The sequence below is a fragment of the Contarinia nasturtii genome, unplaced genomic scaffold (assembly GCF_009176525.2).
Source record: "Contarinia nasturtii isolate CC-2019 unplaced genomic scaffold, AAFC_CNas_1.1 Cnas_scaffold_533, whole genome shotgun sequence".
NCBI lineage: Eukaryota > Metazoa > Arthropoda > Insecta > Diptera > Cecidomyiidae > Contarinia > Contarinia nasturtii.
The window spans coordinates 5,240,786-5,259,966 of NW_022197885.1; the positions used below are offsets into that span (position 1 = coordinate 5,240,786).

Genomic DNA, 19,181 nt, shown 5'->3' on the forward strand with positions numbered 1-19,181 from the left:
GGACTGTAATGTATGAACAACTATTTCAGTAATATGTAAGACTTTTTGGCCATCATCCAAAAATGCAGTTACTTTGTCCGCTTTTATCCACTATGTAAATGTGCACAACGAAAGGCGATGCCATCCTCCCGCTCTTGTTCCTTGATAAATCGCCCAATTTTTGTTTTTCTTTGTTGGTCGTATTTTTACTGCTTGTGCAGCTTTTGAATACAACATCGAATTTTCCATTATCCGAGAATGCATTTGTGTCATCATCATCGTAAAAAATTACTCATTCTTGCTCCACAATTCCAATATTACGAAATTTTACATTTACACTATTTTTATGGTTCGCATATTTTCATATAATGACCATGGTGAAACGTACACACACACACATCCCGACGACCCGCATCGTTTTCATCGCAAACGACAAAACATTATGGCCGTTTCACACAACGACATAAACTATAACTCTGTGTCATTTAGCCGAGAGAATGTAATAAGATGTGGCGTTGTAACGTAGTCGCCTAAGAAAGCAAGAACAAATGGGGAAATGGAACATAATAGGAGCGTGCACCGTTTTTGCCGTTGAAATAGTTAAAGTAAAAGTGTGAAAATTAATCTCTTCAATGTGTGGAACACTTTTAACCCCACATATATTTTAGTCTATGACACAAACACACAAACATAAATGATCCATTTTCAACGGATATTTTAAAATTAGCCGTAATAACAGATCATTATAAAAAAAACGGTTAATATGAGAAAAAATGATCATATTTTAATTTTGTGCACCCTCACACATATCTCTATCTCTCAGGAAATGTGTCGGCATAATTTTTAATAAATTTGCGTCGCAATGAGCGCACACACGAAAAAGATGAATTTCACTGAAGGTTTTATGAAAACGAAAAGCGACGTTGCAATTTTATGTACGAGTAATGAGTGTCAAACGCAAAAGTTTATGGGCTCGAAGGAAAAAAAAAAGCTTTTTACAAATATTGAATTTATGCTTAATGACATTGCCTTTGATTTCCGTCCACATGCACACTCTCAGCACTTCACAAGACATTTTATGTGCCTTTAATTGCTGTATGATCTCGTACCAAAAAAACGCAGCACGAGAGAGATTCGCTTTTATGAAAATTTACTTTTTCCACTTGAATTCGTAATAAGCAAAGAGAGATGTGTTTTAATGCATGGATGCATTTGTGAGAGTTTAAATTGTGATTTAATTCACAGCAAATGATATTTAAATAAAGAGCAAATGCGTGATTCAGTGTGCACATGGATAATAATAATGTTTGGAATATCTTGAAACACACACTTCAAATCTGACAAGCATGCTCGAGTATATATATTTTTTTCGCTCTTTTCGGACCGAAAAAAAAGTAGAATAAGTACAATTTCAAACAACTTCTCGCACCATTGAATCTTTGGCGAACAAAAAAAATGACGCATTTTCATCTGGGTATTATGACATCGTGTGCTTCATTCAATTCGTCTACTTGTGTTTACTTTGCGTTTGGCGTTTAGATTACATTTTCCATTCTTTCTCGCGTAATTCATCAACATTTCTGCTCGTCTTCAATTTCGTTTCGTGGCACATTTTCATATCAAAGCTCTCGGGAGCTGATTTTCATGTAGACATATCATTCTCATATCCATATAGATCTTATTTCTCTCAAAATGGAAATTCAATGTTGACTTCATGCCAAGAAATGTATATGTCTGTGTGTGTGTGCGAGAGAGAGATATAAAGAAAAAAAATCAGCTCTCAGCTTTATGGCATATGTATGTTTAAATTCCTAATAGACATGTTTTGTTTGATTCCAACCAAATCTCACATTTCTTTTATTAAACAGGCTGAAGACACGGGAGAATTTCGATGTAGAGTAGATTTTAAATTATCACCCACAAGGAACAGCGTTGTGAATTTAGAAGTTGTAGGTAAGTGTAACGTTTTTTTTCTCTTCAGGCATAGGCATATATTGCAGTGAGCAGGTGTTTTATGTGCAAATTCTTCTCGTAAATTATTTGATCGAATCAATTAAATTAACTAGGTGTTTTTGTTATACATCACAACCTAGAACGTTACCCTCTTTTGAATATTTGAATAAATAATTGAATAACGTATTTTTTTCCTTTTTTTGTTGTGAATTTTTTCAGTGCCACCACAAAAGCCAAAAATTATGAACGATCGTGGTGAGATAATTCAATCAATTGCTGGTCCCTATGATGAAGGAACCGACTGTATATTATTGTGTGAAGTGCGCGGTGGTTCACCGCCACCCACAATTAAATGGTTGTGGAATGGGAAGCAACTCGATAGTACGATGTTGGATTTTTCCTTTACAAATGCACAAACAAGTAAAATAGTCATCAAAAATTTGTCACGCATCCATCAGCGTTCGGTCATAACATGTCGAGCGAGCAATTTTCCAAAGACCGAAATAACAGCAAATATAACCATTGATTTGTTATGTAAGTGATTACGATTTTATATGGAAAACAAAAATTAGACTCGAATCAATATTTATTCGCTTAAAACTTTTGAAAACGAAAAAAAAATCATTTGCAAACGTAGATGACGTGTTTCGTTAATTTAATAATAATTTTGATATTGAGTACATAAATAAATTTTCTTTTAAAATCATGTTCTCTAATTGACTAAAAAGCAAGTGATTTTGTTCACTTTATAATATTAACCAAAATGAGAAAGCGTTCGTGTGTACGCTTTGTGTTCGTGTATGTGTTTTCATTTGAACAAACAGTATCTCATTTATTCTCTGGAATTAATTCTATTTTTTCGTTCATCAAATATGTTTCTGTTTTTCCCATTTGATTGTCCATTATTTTGCATATTATCTACGGGTAAATCACAAAACCAACTGTACAAAAAAAGAGTCATGGATTTATATATTTTTTTCTATTTCGTCGTTTTTATTATGCACAAGCATGATTGACCCCATTTTTAATACCAATAAATTTGTTTAGCTGAATTTTCATATGAATATTGTCACATATTTTCTGGAGCTAATTTGTGCTATGCCAAAATGTGTTGATCTAATTTTTTTCTGTGGTCTTTTGTACAAAATCATGCGATGTTCGAAATGTATGTTATGGACTGGATATTGGGATTTTGGTGATATTCCAGTTCAATACATTCGAGCGGAGAAAAGTAAATTTTCATCGGCATGGACGTGATGTGTGCGTTCAAAATATGGACACACAAAATGTGTGCATATTTATTAAACGTATTGTTATTCATATCACACATAACTAGCTCCCGAAAATACAAACGCACAACAAGCGCACGCTTTCGCCCTAATGAATCACTATTATTTATTATTAGCTTATCATAAATATCGTATTTTGAATTCGTTCATTAGTCATCACATTGAAACATGTGAATGAATGAAACATGCTTATTTTATATATATGTATTGTTGAATGTCCTTTGGCAACAAAACCATCCTCTGAAATGATAACATTTTTGGTTCATTGTTCCATCGAATTTTGTATTGTTCATTTCTAAGGATTAGTATTTATCTATGCATTCAATACCATTGTAATGTAATTGTTATACAGTATTAAAACGTTTATGAATATTATATCTAATTGTAGTGCGACCATTGACAGTGGATATTTTGTTAAATAACCAACCATTGTCAGCCGATCGAAAGTATGAAATAGAATGCCAAGCAATCGGTTCAAAACCATCGGCGAAAATTACTTGGTCGATGAATGGCATTCAATTGCGCAGCTACAGCGAAAAGGTATGTCAATCAAATGTTTTTTAAAGTCTGTCACATGTCAATTTATTTTTCGTACTCATCGGTGATGTGTGTGCACAATGCACATCCATAACAAAACAAGCAGCTACATTCAAACATAAAATACATTAATAATGATGAATGATTGCGTTGTAGTTTGATCTTCAATTCAATAAGGTTATTCAATTGCCGGCGTTTCGAATAAGCTTTCATTGAAAATCGCATTAAAAATGGCGGATTTCCGACATTGTGTTACAAATAAAACCATCAATTATTCCTAATGATACTTTTTATGTTCGATCGACCGGAATCAAGTAATGCGGAAATGTGTATGTATTAATGATAATTACTCGCTTCATCATATGAATCGCTTCTTTGTATGTTTGCGGTTTTTCTTCGCTCAGATCACGCATTTTGCTCAAAATTCGTACAATTATGAAATATGTGTGTAATTTCTGAAATTCATGAAATGTGTGTGTAATTTCTCCCACAAGTAATTAGCACATCCGTATACTTTGGCCAATTTTTCAAGTACATACATATATGATATGCTTTACATCATCTGATTGGCATCAACGTGAAACAGGAAGAGTAAAGGTACTTTACATTTTGGGCGTAATTGAAAATGTAAAAAATATCGATTTTCCCCATACATATGCATATCGATTTTCCCCATACATATGCATGATTTCCGTTGAGAATACGCGATGGTTTGAAAATATATAATTGAAGCTTGTCATTCGAAAAGATAGATACAGAGAAAAGAAGAAGCCTTTCAATTCAATCTTCAATAAATATATTCAGATTTTCTACATTGGTGACGATTTTCAAGCGTTTGCCTACCCTAAGAGCGGTGTTATCGAAAATCTTCCTGTTGTTAGACTTATGAATGTTGATGCACCGTGACGACGTAAAAATCCCCATAAAATATAGATTTTATGGAAACGAATCAATGTGAATCTGGCTTTTTCAAATAGAAAAAAAAATCTAATTGAATTTTTCTCATCAATTTTTTGTTCTCTTCTCCCCACAAACTTATGTACGAACTCTGTGTGTGCACCGAAGGCATCGGATAATGGAAATGTGAGCATATCGATATTAAGCTTCACACCAACACGTGAGGATAATGGCAAAGTGCTCATTTGCCGTGCCGTAAACGAAGTGATGAAACACAACATTAAAGAAACCACATTGAAACTCAATATTTATTGTAAGTATTCGTAATATTTACGATTGGTATTTATTTTTATTGGTCCAACTGGTAAATTACAAATATGAATGGAATTGGCATGGGTTGGTGTATATATCCGGTATGGAAATTACATGGCGGAAGAGAGAAAACCACCACATCGGTTATGCTTCATCTATATAGTATAGTTCATGTATTGTCGTTTGCTTGCTTGCAGTTGTGCCCATAATTCGGTTATCGCTTGGCTCAAATTTGAATCCCGATGATATCGAAGAAGGTAATTATTCCAAATCTATATTATATTTGTAGGAAATGCGCTCATAAAAACCGACGTGTTTCAATGTTTCGAATCAAATTGCACTGTGTGCAGCCGGTATTGTAGTACCGTTCGTCTCTTTTTTTATTGTATTCTTTGCCATTTTCGCTGAAACGTGTATAGTGCTATGTAATGTTGTTGAAAGCACAAACATTTTGTGGTAATTTGGCTAATATACATCGCACAAAATGCGTTTAGCGAAATACCAAAGAACGATAGCATGGAAACACAATAAAAACCTCCCGGTTTTATTGATTTTCCCATTTCCACTTCTGTGCCATTCGAATGCGAACATTCTATTTCTTATTTCTCTTCCGTGTTTGCTTACACAGGCGATGACGTCTACTGGGAATGCAAAGGTAAGGATGATGCCGCCTTTTTTTATGTTGATAATTTCGAACGAGTGAAACGCTTTCTTCGCGATTGTTTAAAACAAGTGGAATACGTTTTATTTTGACGATGGCATGCTTTTTACCATGTACCAACATGACCCAATTTAACTTGAACCAGAAACGAAAACAAAGTGAAAAAAAACATACGCTTTTGTTGAATGCAAAACTGACACTTAATGTGTTGGCTTATGTTATATAACAAAAGAAAATGAAATTTTGCCCATCGGTTAAAATGAACCAAGTGAAAAGTAGAAGCAGCAGCATCAACTGCTCATGCACAAAATTAAAACTATAGCATACACATTTTACGTTATGTGTTATTTGAGAATGCTTATTTTTTCTGGCCGACCGAGAAAAAAAACTACACTTAAGCAATGTTGGCATTTCTCGAGAAAAAAACTAAGCCAAAGACGAAAAAAAATCGTTTTTCATTTTCACTTTGACCATCCAATACGGTGATATATTTAATGAATTTTTTTTATTTTCTTCTGCATAAATATAGTTCATGCCAATCCTCCTGCATACAAAGTGGTGTGGAAACATAATGTAAGTTCATTTTCATAAAATCTCACATAAAATGTTGTAACGTACTTTTTCTTGTCGTTGGGACACGTGAAAAAGCACTTAATATCTTTAATGTTTGCAAAAATGTAGCAATTTTATCATAAACCGCTCGAAGAGCATATTTTTATTTTGTTTTCGTGCATTCGATTTTAAGAGATATGTAATTAGTGTAGGGGATCTGGATTCATGTTTAATTTTATGTAATTGTGACAGACGGTGATAGTCGACACAGCAAGAATGACAGCATTTCAAAGTGATTTTATAATGAGGAAATTTATAAAATTGACCTTGGAATGTCGCAATAAACATTTGAATTCAAGCACGCACTCTCCTACGCCGTACGCAGTAGCAACTGCTTCAACATGTTCATTTTATTATTATGGCATTACTCAAGCGTATTGTTGCTTGAAAGCAGATAACAATAATATTCCCTGTGACCCAACGCATGCAAATTACACACAACACATTTTGAAATCTCATGCCCATACATTCGTTACCATCATTTGGTATGTTAGTATTTATCTAATTAAATGCGATTGTGTGTAACATTCAAATTGTCGTTTTTGCGTGAGTGCGTCATGTGGCTTTGAACGGTGTCAGAAATCGGTTATCATTAAAATTGTTCTATAGCATATCGCGATATGGGATTTTCATTTAAAATTTACATTATTCACAATGTTTGAATGAAATGATTATTGAATTTTGCATTTGAAACATATTTTCAACATATTCACAATACGTCAAATGATATTGGAAGCCCTAAAAAAATCCATTTTCATGGCCGATGGAATTTCAAACATTTTACATTACATTCAAATGTGTACATATGCGTGGCACATGTATCAAAACAACTTTTATGTGACCGACCCATTCCACTACCACTAGGTGTCTAACATCTCTGTATAATATTTGTTTTATGTTATTCGCTGGATTATGTAAACACAAAATTGCGTATCACATATTTTGACGAGTGAAGCGAATTGAATAATTACAATATGTTTCAAATGTTGCAAATCGTGTTCATTGAGAATAGTTATGCTCGGCCTCAACTCGCAATGACTGTTTAGATGGAGTTAGCAAAAAAACATTATTTCCATGTTTGGGTGGATGAGTAGATAAAAAAACGGAAATGAAAATGTGTCGACGCAATGTCGCATCAACGCAATGCCCATCAACCAACCGGACTGATAATATTTTTCATATAAAAATAAACAACATCCTTAAAAGTGTAATCATTGTTGTACAGTGTACACCGGTATTGAACAAAACTCATTCACATCATGCTTTTCATTTATATTTTGTGTCGCGTGAACTCACAATATGATTTGTATTTTTCCAAGCTTTTCATTTTTGATTGAAGCCCCCAAACAACGACCGTCATTGAAGTCAGCATCATAAGTCGAAAAAAAAACACCACACACACACACACCAGCTAATTATGTTAGATGTTTTATGCGATTTGAATGCGAGAATGTGTGGTGTGCGAATGTGATGTGTTCCATTGTTCAGTTCCGTATGCGACATAATTTGTTGTCTATCTGGATGTAATCATGCGATGTTAAGTCATGCCATGATAACTGTTGTCAAATTATATATTTTCCAAGCCATTCCATCTATACAATGAGCATTTTTTTGTACTGCTTTTTCTCACTCTACATGCGTTTGTATGATGTGTATGTGTACAATATTCCATTCGTTATTAAAATGGGCAAAGTGACAGCAACCGTCCAAATATTATGTAGTGATACTATGTATGTGTGTTTTTTTATCTACAAAATTGTGAAGCGTGCATGCTCACAAAATAAAGCCAATGGCCAGTGGATTTCCACATATGCAGGCTTTTGTGTCTAGGTTTTACATAACAGAGAAAAAAACCATCATTTGGGTGACCCTTGCAATCTACTAAAAATGTTATTAAACATTTACACATTCTGTGCTTGTTCTCCTTGTCTCTCTTGCTTATGAATGTCCATTATACACATCGAAAGTCGCCCTCACTCATGGGCAATGGATCCAAACATTAAAAATCGTACGTGTGACCCATCATGACCGTGTTCTCTACCATATCGAAAATGGACTGTGGCTCGAAAATTAGTTACCATTTTAATTCCTTGTCATTGCATTAAGTAATTAGAATTGGAAAATTGCTTTTGGGATTTCACGTCAGGCCATCAATGATGATATTTTTTTGTTGTTGTTGTTATTGTTTGTCGCATCGAGACTGCATCATACCATACATATACTCCGGGTTAATTTTGCGTGTTCATGCTATTGTCATTTACAGGCCACGCTTACGTCGCAGCCAATCGAATTCAACCATATTTTATTGCAGTGTTCTCGGCGTTTGTTTTTTTTATATTTTCGTTTGTTTAGGTCTTGTTTTTATTCATTTTCACTGTTGGTTCGTTGAATAAAGCCTCATACATTCGACGTGTGATATCAAATTGAAGACATACCAGTTGGTCATTTGCACGTAGTCACATAATTGGTTGTATACAAAATCCATTTGCCGACAATAAATCGGATGACCACGAGAATAGACAACGATGGAATAAAAAAAAAAACAAAAATCATAAGCAGAGAAGCAGACAGAGAAAAACGGATTTTATAGAAATCTGTTAAGTGTTATGAACAGTGTTCATTGAATACGGAATAGCACAGAAGAAGTTTAACCCTTAACTGAGGCCCGGTAGCGCATTAAAAAAAAAAGATACATAAAATCACATAAAATATTATTTTAATCAAACAAATTTTTTGTAATATACTTTCATCCTTCTACTAATCGTTGATAAAAGTTGTTTTGAATTTGGTCCCCCAAGTAGCGCTGTATTGAGGTTTGAACAACTACCGGACGTATATTTTCCATACAAAATGTCATCAAATTTTTTAAAATGAAGTGCAAAATTTGTACTAAACAACTACTGAACTGAAACTTAAATTCACTCGATTCGGAATAAATATTGATTATTTTTTCATTTTTTCAGTTATATTTTACAAAAAACATATTTAATTCAATATCTTTTATGTTAAAACAATATATTTCATCGTATAAATTCAATGAAATTTGAAAAAAGAAAAAATAATTTTTTTTTCATTGAATTTGCATGGAAAATGTACGTTGGGCTTCAGAGGCCCCACTTGCCCGATAACGTTAGGATTTTGACTTCCCCGGTTAAGGGTTAATGAATGAAATGAATGCAAGTAGAATGAAGAACCAATAAATCGTTTGCGGCCGAATTCAATTCCATAATTAAATAATGAAAGTGGCCAAAGATTAACGAGGCAACGTTTCTTGGTTGTTTTGCCTAATGACGCCAGATCGTATCAGTTTATTTAAGGGGTTTTATGCGACGGCACAGCTATCATGGCGTGTGTTGTCGACCAATTCATTTATATGCTTTTTTTACTGTTCACTCTGTAGACATTTCGCTTGGCAAACGTTTAGTACTTTTTTAATGCTATTTTCCAATATCGATGTCTTACTAAAAAAATCGTTTTTCTCATCTTTCATTTGCCATCCATATAGAATCAAATCGTACAACACAATCCAAAGGTTGGTGTGATAGCAAGCAGCAGTGATTTGGCGTTACAGAGTGTGCAGGTTCATCAAGCTGGAAATTATTCGTGCATTGCCAGCAACGTTGAAGGGGATGGTGAAAGTAATACGCTTGAGCTGAATGTGATGTGTACGTAATTTTATATACCATAGAATACGATTGCAATAACAATGATAATACGAATTACGAAAAGCGAGAAGGTATGGATGAAGATCAGTGGAAGAGAAAAAGAAAAACAGTACAAGTGACAGAAAGTAGCCGACCGAATAAAGTGTACATAAAGAGAAAAAAACACAATTTCATCACATGATTAAGACATCCAGCATTCTTTCTGCACGTTGCAATTTATTCATCCATACCAATATGTACTTAGCACATTGATTGACTATATTCTCTCTTTCTCTCCTTTTCTCCCTTTCATTCTTTATTGCTTTTCATTTGTTTCGTGAAAAATGTTGCGTTTGACATTTGATTTGTGTATTCTTAGTTCGGCCACTGTGTCGAAATGATCAGAAGCGAATATACGGTGTGGCTCGCAATGAAATGGCACAAATTTTGTGTGAAGTAGACGCATATCCGGCACCAACATCCTTTAAATGGTCATTCAACAATACAGCGGAAACCATTGATATGCCGCAAAATGGATTTGAGAAGCATTCAAGAACCTCTTCACGTTTATCATATACACCCGTTAAGGTTTGTATGCATTTAATTAACTGTCAACGGCAATTTCGTTGCTCGCTTTTGCAACTATCTAACAAGAACATAGAAAATTAAGAGCGCGTGTATGAAACTAACTTAATTTAAAGTGACTCCAATGTGTGCTCGCATTTAGATGTGTTGCATGAAAAATGAGAATTAGCATAAATATTTTATACATTTATTATGGTGAATTGGTGATAGAGGACATCTTCCGTTCATAAAATCCATTCAATTTTGATAGAGAGTGTCATTTGTATGGTTCGCAGGCAATTAAATCATTCAGAAGCAATGCGCCTCACACATAACTGATTAGTAATTCATTTCGGAAAACATGGACGTCGATATGCGATGTATTTTAATGAATAAGATATTAGTTTCATTTGAAGTGGCACGTATTGTTCGTCTTTTGTGGCTCATTGATTTTGTGATATCTTCATGTTTGATTTGATTGGCTAATGTTGCCATCTATATAAATTCCATTCGAATTATTCTCAACAATGTTGTGTTCGTGTGTCCCGCTTGAGATAAGATGTGAAACTCATGATTAAACCAAATAATGTCAATAAATGTATCGAAACCAAGCGTAATTACAACTTAATAACATTTTAAATTTGTATTGTTGGCATCGGAAACCATATTTCAATGGTTGACGGATCAATCGACCCATCAATCAGTCATGCGAACTAATTTTCAAATGCTGACTGAATTAAATAGATGCATGCGCGCCATTGTTGTTTAACCGATGTAAGCAACAAATAATGTTGAACATCCTACTTCAATTTTAGATGTGTGGTATTTGTTACAATTCACAATGGATACATTGTGTGTTTTCTTTTAACTTCATTTCACAGTTGAATTTCCAATCCGAGCAATTGTAGGTTTTGTTTTTCGGCACGAGAAATGTAAGCTCAAATTAAATTGAGATTTATCTAGGACGTATGTCTCAGAGCAGGAGTATGATTACCCATCCAGAAAAAGTCTAAGAATTTTCAAAGAATTCTTTCACTTTGCTAGGGATTTTTGAGCTTTTTTCGTCATTTTTTTTTCGGAATGGAAGCACTAGATTGAATTGCATTTTTTGATGCCCTCCCCCTTAAATATCTACCTTGAGACGTATGTTATTTGAGAAAATAGTATACTTCCATAAATATATACGCATGGAATGTGTTCATTGGATTTTCAATTAGGAACTTACTCTATTGACTCAAATACATTTCAAATACTCATTGAAACTTGAAAACAGAAACGTAAAATCACACAATTCGGAAATGAGATCATTGAATTAAAATTTCTTAAATGAAAATTGTATTTCAGGAAATGGACTATGGAACATTGATGTGCTGGGCCGATAATGCTGTTGGCCAACAAAAAGAACCGTGTGTATTTCACATCATTGCTGCCGGAAAGCCGGATTCACCATACAATTGTACATTGGTGAATCAAACATCGGAGGGATTGGAAGTGGACTGCAATGAAGGTAAATACAAACATATTTGGTAAACAAAACCCGAAAATATAACTTTCTAAATCAATGTTGTTCATCGTAATTTGAATTGGAACTTCAAATATCGGATTTGCTATTATTTTTTCTTGACCAAAACAAAATATCCCATTTCAATCAATAATCGTGAAAGATACCTTCGATTCTATTTTCAACAGACGTGTGACTATGCTGGATATTTATACGCTACTGGAAATAAGCGGATGCACTTATCTCATATTGCCAGCAGCGAATATTTATCCAGCATAATCATACGTGTGATGTTTAAATTGAATAAACATTTTGATGTAATTCAAATTTGATGCCCTGTAACTGTTTGGCATTTTCATTTAGTTTGTACTAAATTTTGCCTTTCTTTTCAAAGAAAAATAAATACTTCCGATTAAGCAACGGTTTTGTTTGAAAAAAAAACAGGATTTGACGGTGGTCAGCGACAATGGTTCCGTATGGAAATTATCGATCAACAGACTGGCATTTTAATAGCGAATTTATCGTCATTTCAACCGGAATTTGACGTGAGAGGTTTAGATTCAGAACGTTTACTCAGAATATCCGTAATGGCAATAAATGCTCGCGGAGTTAGCGACAGTGTCATTCTCGAGGCGCAAACATTGAAAGCTGCCGAAAAACGAATGGGTAAGTGTTGATTTAATTTCATTATTTTTTCATTGTTAATATTTGATTTGTACGTGTCATTAAGGCAAAATGTGGCCCTCCGATTGATTTGATGTCAATTCGTATCAATGGGACTGGATTCAATTTAAGTGTTATCGGGTCATCAGTTCAATCGCAGACTGTTAGCTTTATAATATAATTATAGGTTCCTTTGTTGAGCCTTGTTCACTGACTGATTCATTTTTCTTTGCGCGTCATTCATTTATAATCACTGACCCAAATTTGATATCAAGTCAAATGTTGCCAAAAAAAAGAAATACAAAATTGCCTATCCGTTGTTATTGTTTAAATAATTTAAGAAAATACCCAAGCGAATAAAAAAAAGAAGAGCAAAAAAAAAAACATTGTTGACAGAACATTCACTGAACATGGTGAAAGCGATCGAATCCCATGAGAACCTTAAATTTCGAATTTATTTCGTTTATTCAGTGCTACATTATACCCAAGTGTCATGCGACAATAAGATTTATTCAACATTTTCTCTCGAATAGAAAATAAGCTCTTTTCCATTCATTGATTTATTAATCTTGTTTTCTCCGTCATGCGTTTCTCTGTGTGTCTTTTCTCTCCTTTTTTGCTGCTCGTCTATTACATCGGTGCCGCTTCATCTTTGCTGCAAAACACTAACGATGTTACATTGTTCGTGATCATATCTACGTTGAATCACCAATCGCGCATTTGTAGGCCCCAACGCTCAGTTTGAACTAACGCCGGTTCTATCGATTGGCATATTTATCGGTGTATTAACAGCACTTGTGTGCATTGCTTTTGGTACGGCTCTCGCATTAAAGCTTCGTACCACCGAACAGTTACGACGACGCCGGCTACATCAACCAAACGATTCACAATTTGATAAACCGTTTTCAACACGTCCGGGAAATTTACCAATTAAAGATAAAATTTCATTACCGCTTGGTGTTGGTGATTTAGATGATGTTTACGATGATAAAAATCCAGATGTCGTTCCATATAATGAAGGTAAGCATTTTTTTGCACGTACTACACTATACATACATTTTTGTTTTTATTTCGACGGTTAACCTTTTTCCCAAAAATAGATAGCAATGGTGTATTTTCCCACTTCTCTCACATTTGTCTTGCTGGAATCCATTTTCTTTACCCTTTTGCTGGATTTTTAGCACGGAGTTTTATTTGAAATGATTTTAATTTTGTACTCGAATTGCAATTTCTGGTAGGGCAAATTGTTTGAATTAAAACTTTGGGATCGAATTTAAGGCTGAGATTGAAGATTAAAAACGTTAAAATATATATGTTACAAACATATGGTTTTTGAAACCGAATATGGTGTAATTATTACATTTATGAAGATAGCTTTCGCAATGTACCATTGACGTAACTTGGAATTCGTGGGACGTGTTCGATGCGACAATTGCTCACAAAATTGTAATGACTTTTATTGAGTCGATTGTTTGCCATCGAAACAATATACTTTGAATTTCGTTGTCTCTCTTTCTCGCCATCTGTGTGTCTCTCTCTCTCGTTCTCTCAATTTAATTGATTTCTCTCGTTGAACACGTACCGGATGTGCAATTAAACATTTTTGCGCGGTCACACAATTTACACAAAATGTGACACTGTGTACTACTACATTGAATGCCATTAAATGGCAAGTGATTCCTACATTTTCAATCATACGTACGGCAGTCATTTTTCGTTTATGATCGTGACAAAGTTAATTACACTATCCATTACAAAGTATATTCGATGCTTTCTTTTGTAATTCGTTTGTTAGCGTTATTGATTCGTAATTTAGTCTGCGCATATCGTATAGTTTACAATGGCGTCTTTGGCCAAAGTGGTTGAGTGTGTAAATTTAACATTTTCCACTAAAACAGGATATTCGTGTTATAATATGATATTTAATATAAAATTCGTATTCATACGGTATTATCAGGCCAATAAATAGCATTAATAAGCCATTTCCTTCTAGCTGGAAATGCATATCGATTGTTGAAATGTGATTACTCCAATTCAGCATGTTCGCACACGCCAATGGCATTCGAAAGTGTGGAAAAGCAAAGCGTATTTTTTTTTCATCGTATTTACTCCAACAGCGATCATATTTCATTTAAAACTACGTTGAATGCCCTACAGTAATATCGCACACCATCGTTGAACACCCATATCCCGTCAATTTATCCAACTCCCGTTCCATCTTAAAGTCATATTCTATCTTTCATTCTCTTTATTCAGCATACAGTTTATACTTTATCATAGTCTCATGTATCCATTCTTCGCATACAGATCTTGACTGTAAATTAAAATCAGCCGTACAGACTCCAGCTGCAATGCACAATAATTTGCACAACAATGTGCCGGAAATTCTCGGACGGAGTAACGTTAACAGCTCTCAAATGTACTATAAAACTGTAAGTACTCATTTCGCGAGTTGCATTATAATTTTAATATTTAAAATCGTTTCACAATCACGGTTTGCCTTGTTTCTCGTTGCACGCGCGTACACATGAATACATATACACACACACACATAAACAAGCACACCCAGATCGATGGTGAAGGCTAAACACACACACACTCCATTTCGTACAAACACACGTATTTCCTAGTTTATTCTGTGTGTGCACGTTTTACTGCTTGTTTTTAAGAAAAGAACAAGAGAAAAGAAATGGCGATAAGAATCAGTGAAAGGTTTTCCGCACAGCCATGTAGATATATACAGTTAGTCGAACCCCGTGTACAAAAAAAGTGACTGACTATTTTGGGACAAACTGACTGACTATTGACTGTAAAAACAAGCAACCTTAGTTAAATTTAGTTAACTTCAATCAATTAATGTAAGCTATGGTTAACTGCAACAGCTAACTATATTTGACAATAATCATAGTCACCCGATAGTCAAAACGTCCCAAAATAATCGCCTGACTGACTGAGTAACTATAGTCGATTGTTTTCCATACAAAATTTTAAAATTCATGAATATAGCTAACTATAGTCACTTACAGTCAATAGTAACTTAGTCACTTTTTTTCCACTCGGGATGGTTTGTGTGTAGGAAGAAGGTTTTTCTCATCGGTCAACCTATGCGCTGACAATTTACAGTCAGTAAACGAGTATACGAATGGTTTTAGGCCATAAGCCACAGACAAACTAGTTCACAGCTCTTTTTTTTCACAGCATTCACTAGCAGTAGAGAGTGAGTGTCTATGTGTGTGTTTGTATGGTATTCAGGTTGGCAGCAGCTTTGAATTTCACAATTAAACATTCACTATGTAAAATATTTCATGTAAAATGTTCAATATTCATTATTATTTAATGTAAAATTCCTTAAACGAAAGAGAATTCATGCAATAATTTCAAGAATTATAAATATAATTTCATTAAAAATTTATCCATATTTTTTTTTGTAAATTTTCTTCGTTGGGTATGACAGCAAGCTCCATCTCAATCTCAAGTGAATCAATCGGGTGCCGTCGATGAATTGCATTATGCTGAGTTGGCTATATCGCGAAATAGTGCGACAGGAAGTGGCATCTCATTGAGTAAGCAAACAGCATCATCAGCACCCCCACCACCACCACTACCATCATCGTCAACAGGGAATTATGACATTAAGTACACAGATACAAAAAATACATTGCCAAATAAGCCGCCGGCATACGATTACTTTAAGGAACCAACCGTATATGCTCAAATCGATCATTTTAAAACGATGCAACACAAATCACATGCACCGTCATCATCGTCGATGATGATAAACAGTGCATCAGCATCGAATGCATACCAATTGCATCATCAAAATGCGACACAAACACATCAAAGTAATCAATATTACCAGCAACAAGCTCAACCTCATCCGCAATTACAGTATGGCAGCGATTGTAGTTACAGTATGCGCAACAATAGCAACAATAGCATGGGAAGTGGCAGCGGTGCAGCATTAAATAATAGCGCTAGCAATGGAACGCTTAGCAATAGTAATACATTAACATTTTCAAATCAATCGATTCAATCGCCATCGTCATCGTCGACCGTTTACTATTCGGGCAATCAAGCACAGGCGTCACAACAATCTCAACATGCGCTCACCACCAATACGTCAAAACAATATTCACGGGAAATTGTCACCATACGAACACCATTACTTTGTTCACAACAAGAAAGTTGTGTTTAAATGTTCATTATTTAAAAAAAAAAGATAAGTTTGCGTGCAAGCAAATGAAACGGAAGTCAAAAACTGTCACACACAATTAGAAATATTTACGTAAGTAAATCGTATATCATCACAATAAGAAAGAATGAAATAAACACACACACACACATTGAAGTTTTCGATAACTACCATAAAATTAGTCGACTAATTTCTACAATCAATTTACTATATCGATAATCAATGTTTACTATAACGTTATTCAATTCACCAAAATGAATCATAGACAACACACATAGGAGATGAAAAATTAAATACACACTCAACGTTACATTTAAAGAGAGATAATACACACACACACACACACACACACACACACACAAAATTAAATGTAAAAAAAGATGGAAAATATATAAGAAATAACATGTTTCATTCCATTCAATGTCATCCAACATTTTAATCATAGCAATTTTTTAAACGAGAAATCATAATGTTTTTTTTCCCGAGAAGAATGAAGCTCATGGGAGCAAAGAGTGAGATAACTTTAAACATAAAAAAATAAATAGATGTTACGATTGAAAAGCGTAAATCCTTTCTTTCTCCAAATGAATGTGATGCGACATTGAGATACATGAAGTGTTTTATTGTGTGGTTTGGATAAGATAGTATCTTATTTGGTTTTTGATATCTATGTATTTTTTTGCATCTATGTATATCTTTGTCAATTTACACAGCGCTGATGTCACAAGCTGACTCTGAATGCAGGTAGCTGACTCCTTGGCAACCTAATATCGACCCATCAAGTGATTTTGTATTGAAGCAGTTTGAGGGTGTTAAACTTTGTGTCTGATGAGACGATGTTAAGTTGCTATGGATGCATCAACTGCTGACATCACGGCTGAGCCAAACTTCAATCACTGTCGGCATTCATTGATGGAGAAAAGTACTGAAAATTGGCGAAACAAATTAAAAAAAATGTTTTGTTGTGCAAACTGTATACGATGGCGAGAGCGATAAAAATAGAAAGAAAGACGTCAATTGTGCAATTAATTGAATTTTAAACGAAAAACGTATCATATCTGTTCAAAATAGTTGCATTTGTTTTATTTAGTTAATAAAGGAGGGGGGGGGGGGTAAAATCTATTTTCTGAGCAAAGAATTTCAATAAATATTTTTTATTTCGTAAGTCATTTTGCGGTGGTTAACATTATAGAGATTTTTCGAAGATCTTTAATGCACTGTTTTTTCATCCAAAATATATGTTTTGATCGAAATGATCAATAAATTTGCAAACAGACATCAATTCATCACTCATTAGTTAGTCAATTTTATGAAAATTTTCCTACTCTCTCTGTCCAAAATAAATTATAAAAATATACAAAATCGACTATCTCGTAGACATGTGTATCAACAACAGAAACCAAAAAAAAAGATGCAACAACAACTCATTTGTACATAAAATGCAATTAAACATTAACAAAATAATGATAATAAATGTAAGTAAACACAAAACATCAATTGAGAAAAAATCACACCGACAATGACACAATGGTATAATGTGGAAGACATTTCAATATTTATTCAATAAGCGTACCAAATTGTAAATTTATGTGGAAAAGTAAACGAACAGCAACCAAAAAAACAAACACAATGCCATTTGAAATGGATTGAACTGCATGCAGTCGAATGATATATATACAAATTTGATTATTATTGTCGTTATTATTTTTGTTAATCAAAAGAATCAATTTTACTATTGAATGTATAAAACCGAATAAAAACAAACACACCGAAATCTTGAAATAAATTTCAATTCAAATGAAACAAAATACAAAAGTCTCTCTCTCTCTCTCTCTCTCTCTATTTTCAAGTAATGTTTCTTTAGTATTACAGATGTTTTCCGAAAAATAAATAAAGGGGTGACTTCTGAAACACGAAAAACCATTCAGACATTTCGAAGGTATGCTCAAAAAAAGTGCTGGTATTTTTGAAGAAATGTGTATGGTAAGTGTTGAAGGTAGTTATCTAATTGAAAATTTTTAAAATCAATTTAGTCTTATAACGTTTAATTTTCATTGCCATTGTCATGTTTTGTGTTCATTTTCTAAACAATTTCTAGCAGCTTTCAAAGGGTTTATTTTGTTTATGTTCTGAATCATTTATCTATATTTCCGTGCCGTAATAATCGATGGTTAAATACATCGTACACCAAAAGTAAATTTTTAATAAATGCACCAAATATAAACGGAGAAATCGTCTGTCATTCAAACTTTTTAATGAAATAGCTAAAGAAACGGAGAAAAAAAAGCACGCAGACATTGAGCGTGTTATAAAAAGTGTGGCACCGTTAATACCTAGGTGAATTATTAGTGCAATCGGTCGTTATTCTCTTCCAGTT

The 19,181-nt window shown here is 34.0% G+C and overlaps 1 protein-coding gene across 2 annotated transcripts in view; it reads left to right on the forward strand.

Annotated features, from left to right (window-relative positions):
* LOC116339646 (synaptogenesis protein syg-2) overlaps positions 1–18,569 on the forward strand; it is a 43,983-nt gene extending 25,414 nt beyond the window's left edge. For both annotated transcript variants that reach the window (XM_031765657.1, XM_031765658.1), the window contains exons 5-18: positions 1,848–1,932; positions 2,152–2,466; positions 3,610–3,761; positions 4,824–4,968; positions 5,165–5,224; positions 5,596–5,622; positions 6,158–6,201; positions 9,746–9,905; positions 10,264–10,472; positions 11,793–11,955; positions 12,394–12,615; positions 13,339–13,632; positions 14,920–15,044; positions 16,067–18,569. In XM_031765657.1, the coding sequence (XP_031621517.1) occupies positions 1,848–1,932; positions 2,152–2,466; positions 3,610–3,761; positions 4,824–4,968; positions 5,165–5,224; positions 5,596–5,622; positions 6,158–6,201; positions 9,746–9,905; positions 10,264–10,472; positions 11,793–11,955; positions 12,394–12,615; positions 13,339–13,632; positions 14,920–15,044; positions 16,067–16,807 (2,742 nt within the window). In that variant the 3' untranslated portion in view covers positions 16,808–18,569. The remainder of the gene's footprint in view (positions 1–1,847; positions 1,933–2,151; positions 2,467–3,609; positions 3,762–4,823; positions 4,969–5,164; positions 5,225–5,595; positions 5,623–6,157; positions 6,202–9,745; positions 9,906–10,263; positions 10,473–11,792; positions 11,956–12,393; positions 12,616–13,338; positions 13,633–14,919; positions 15,045–16,066) is intronic.
* Positions 18,570–19,181: the final 612 nt, after the last annotated feature.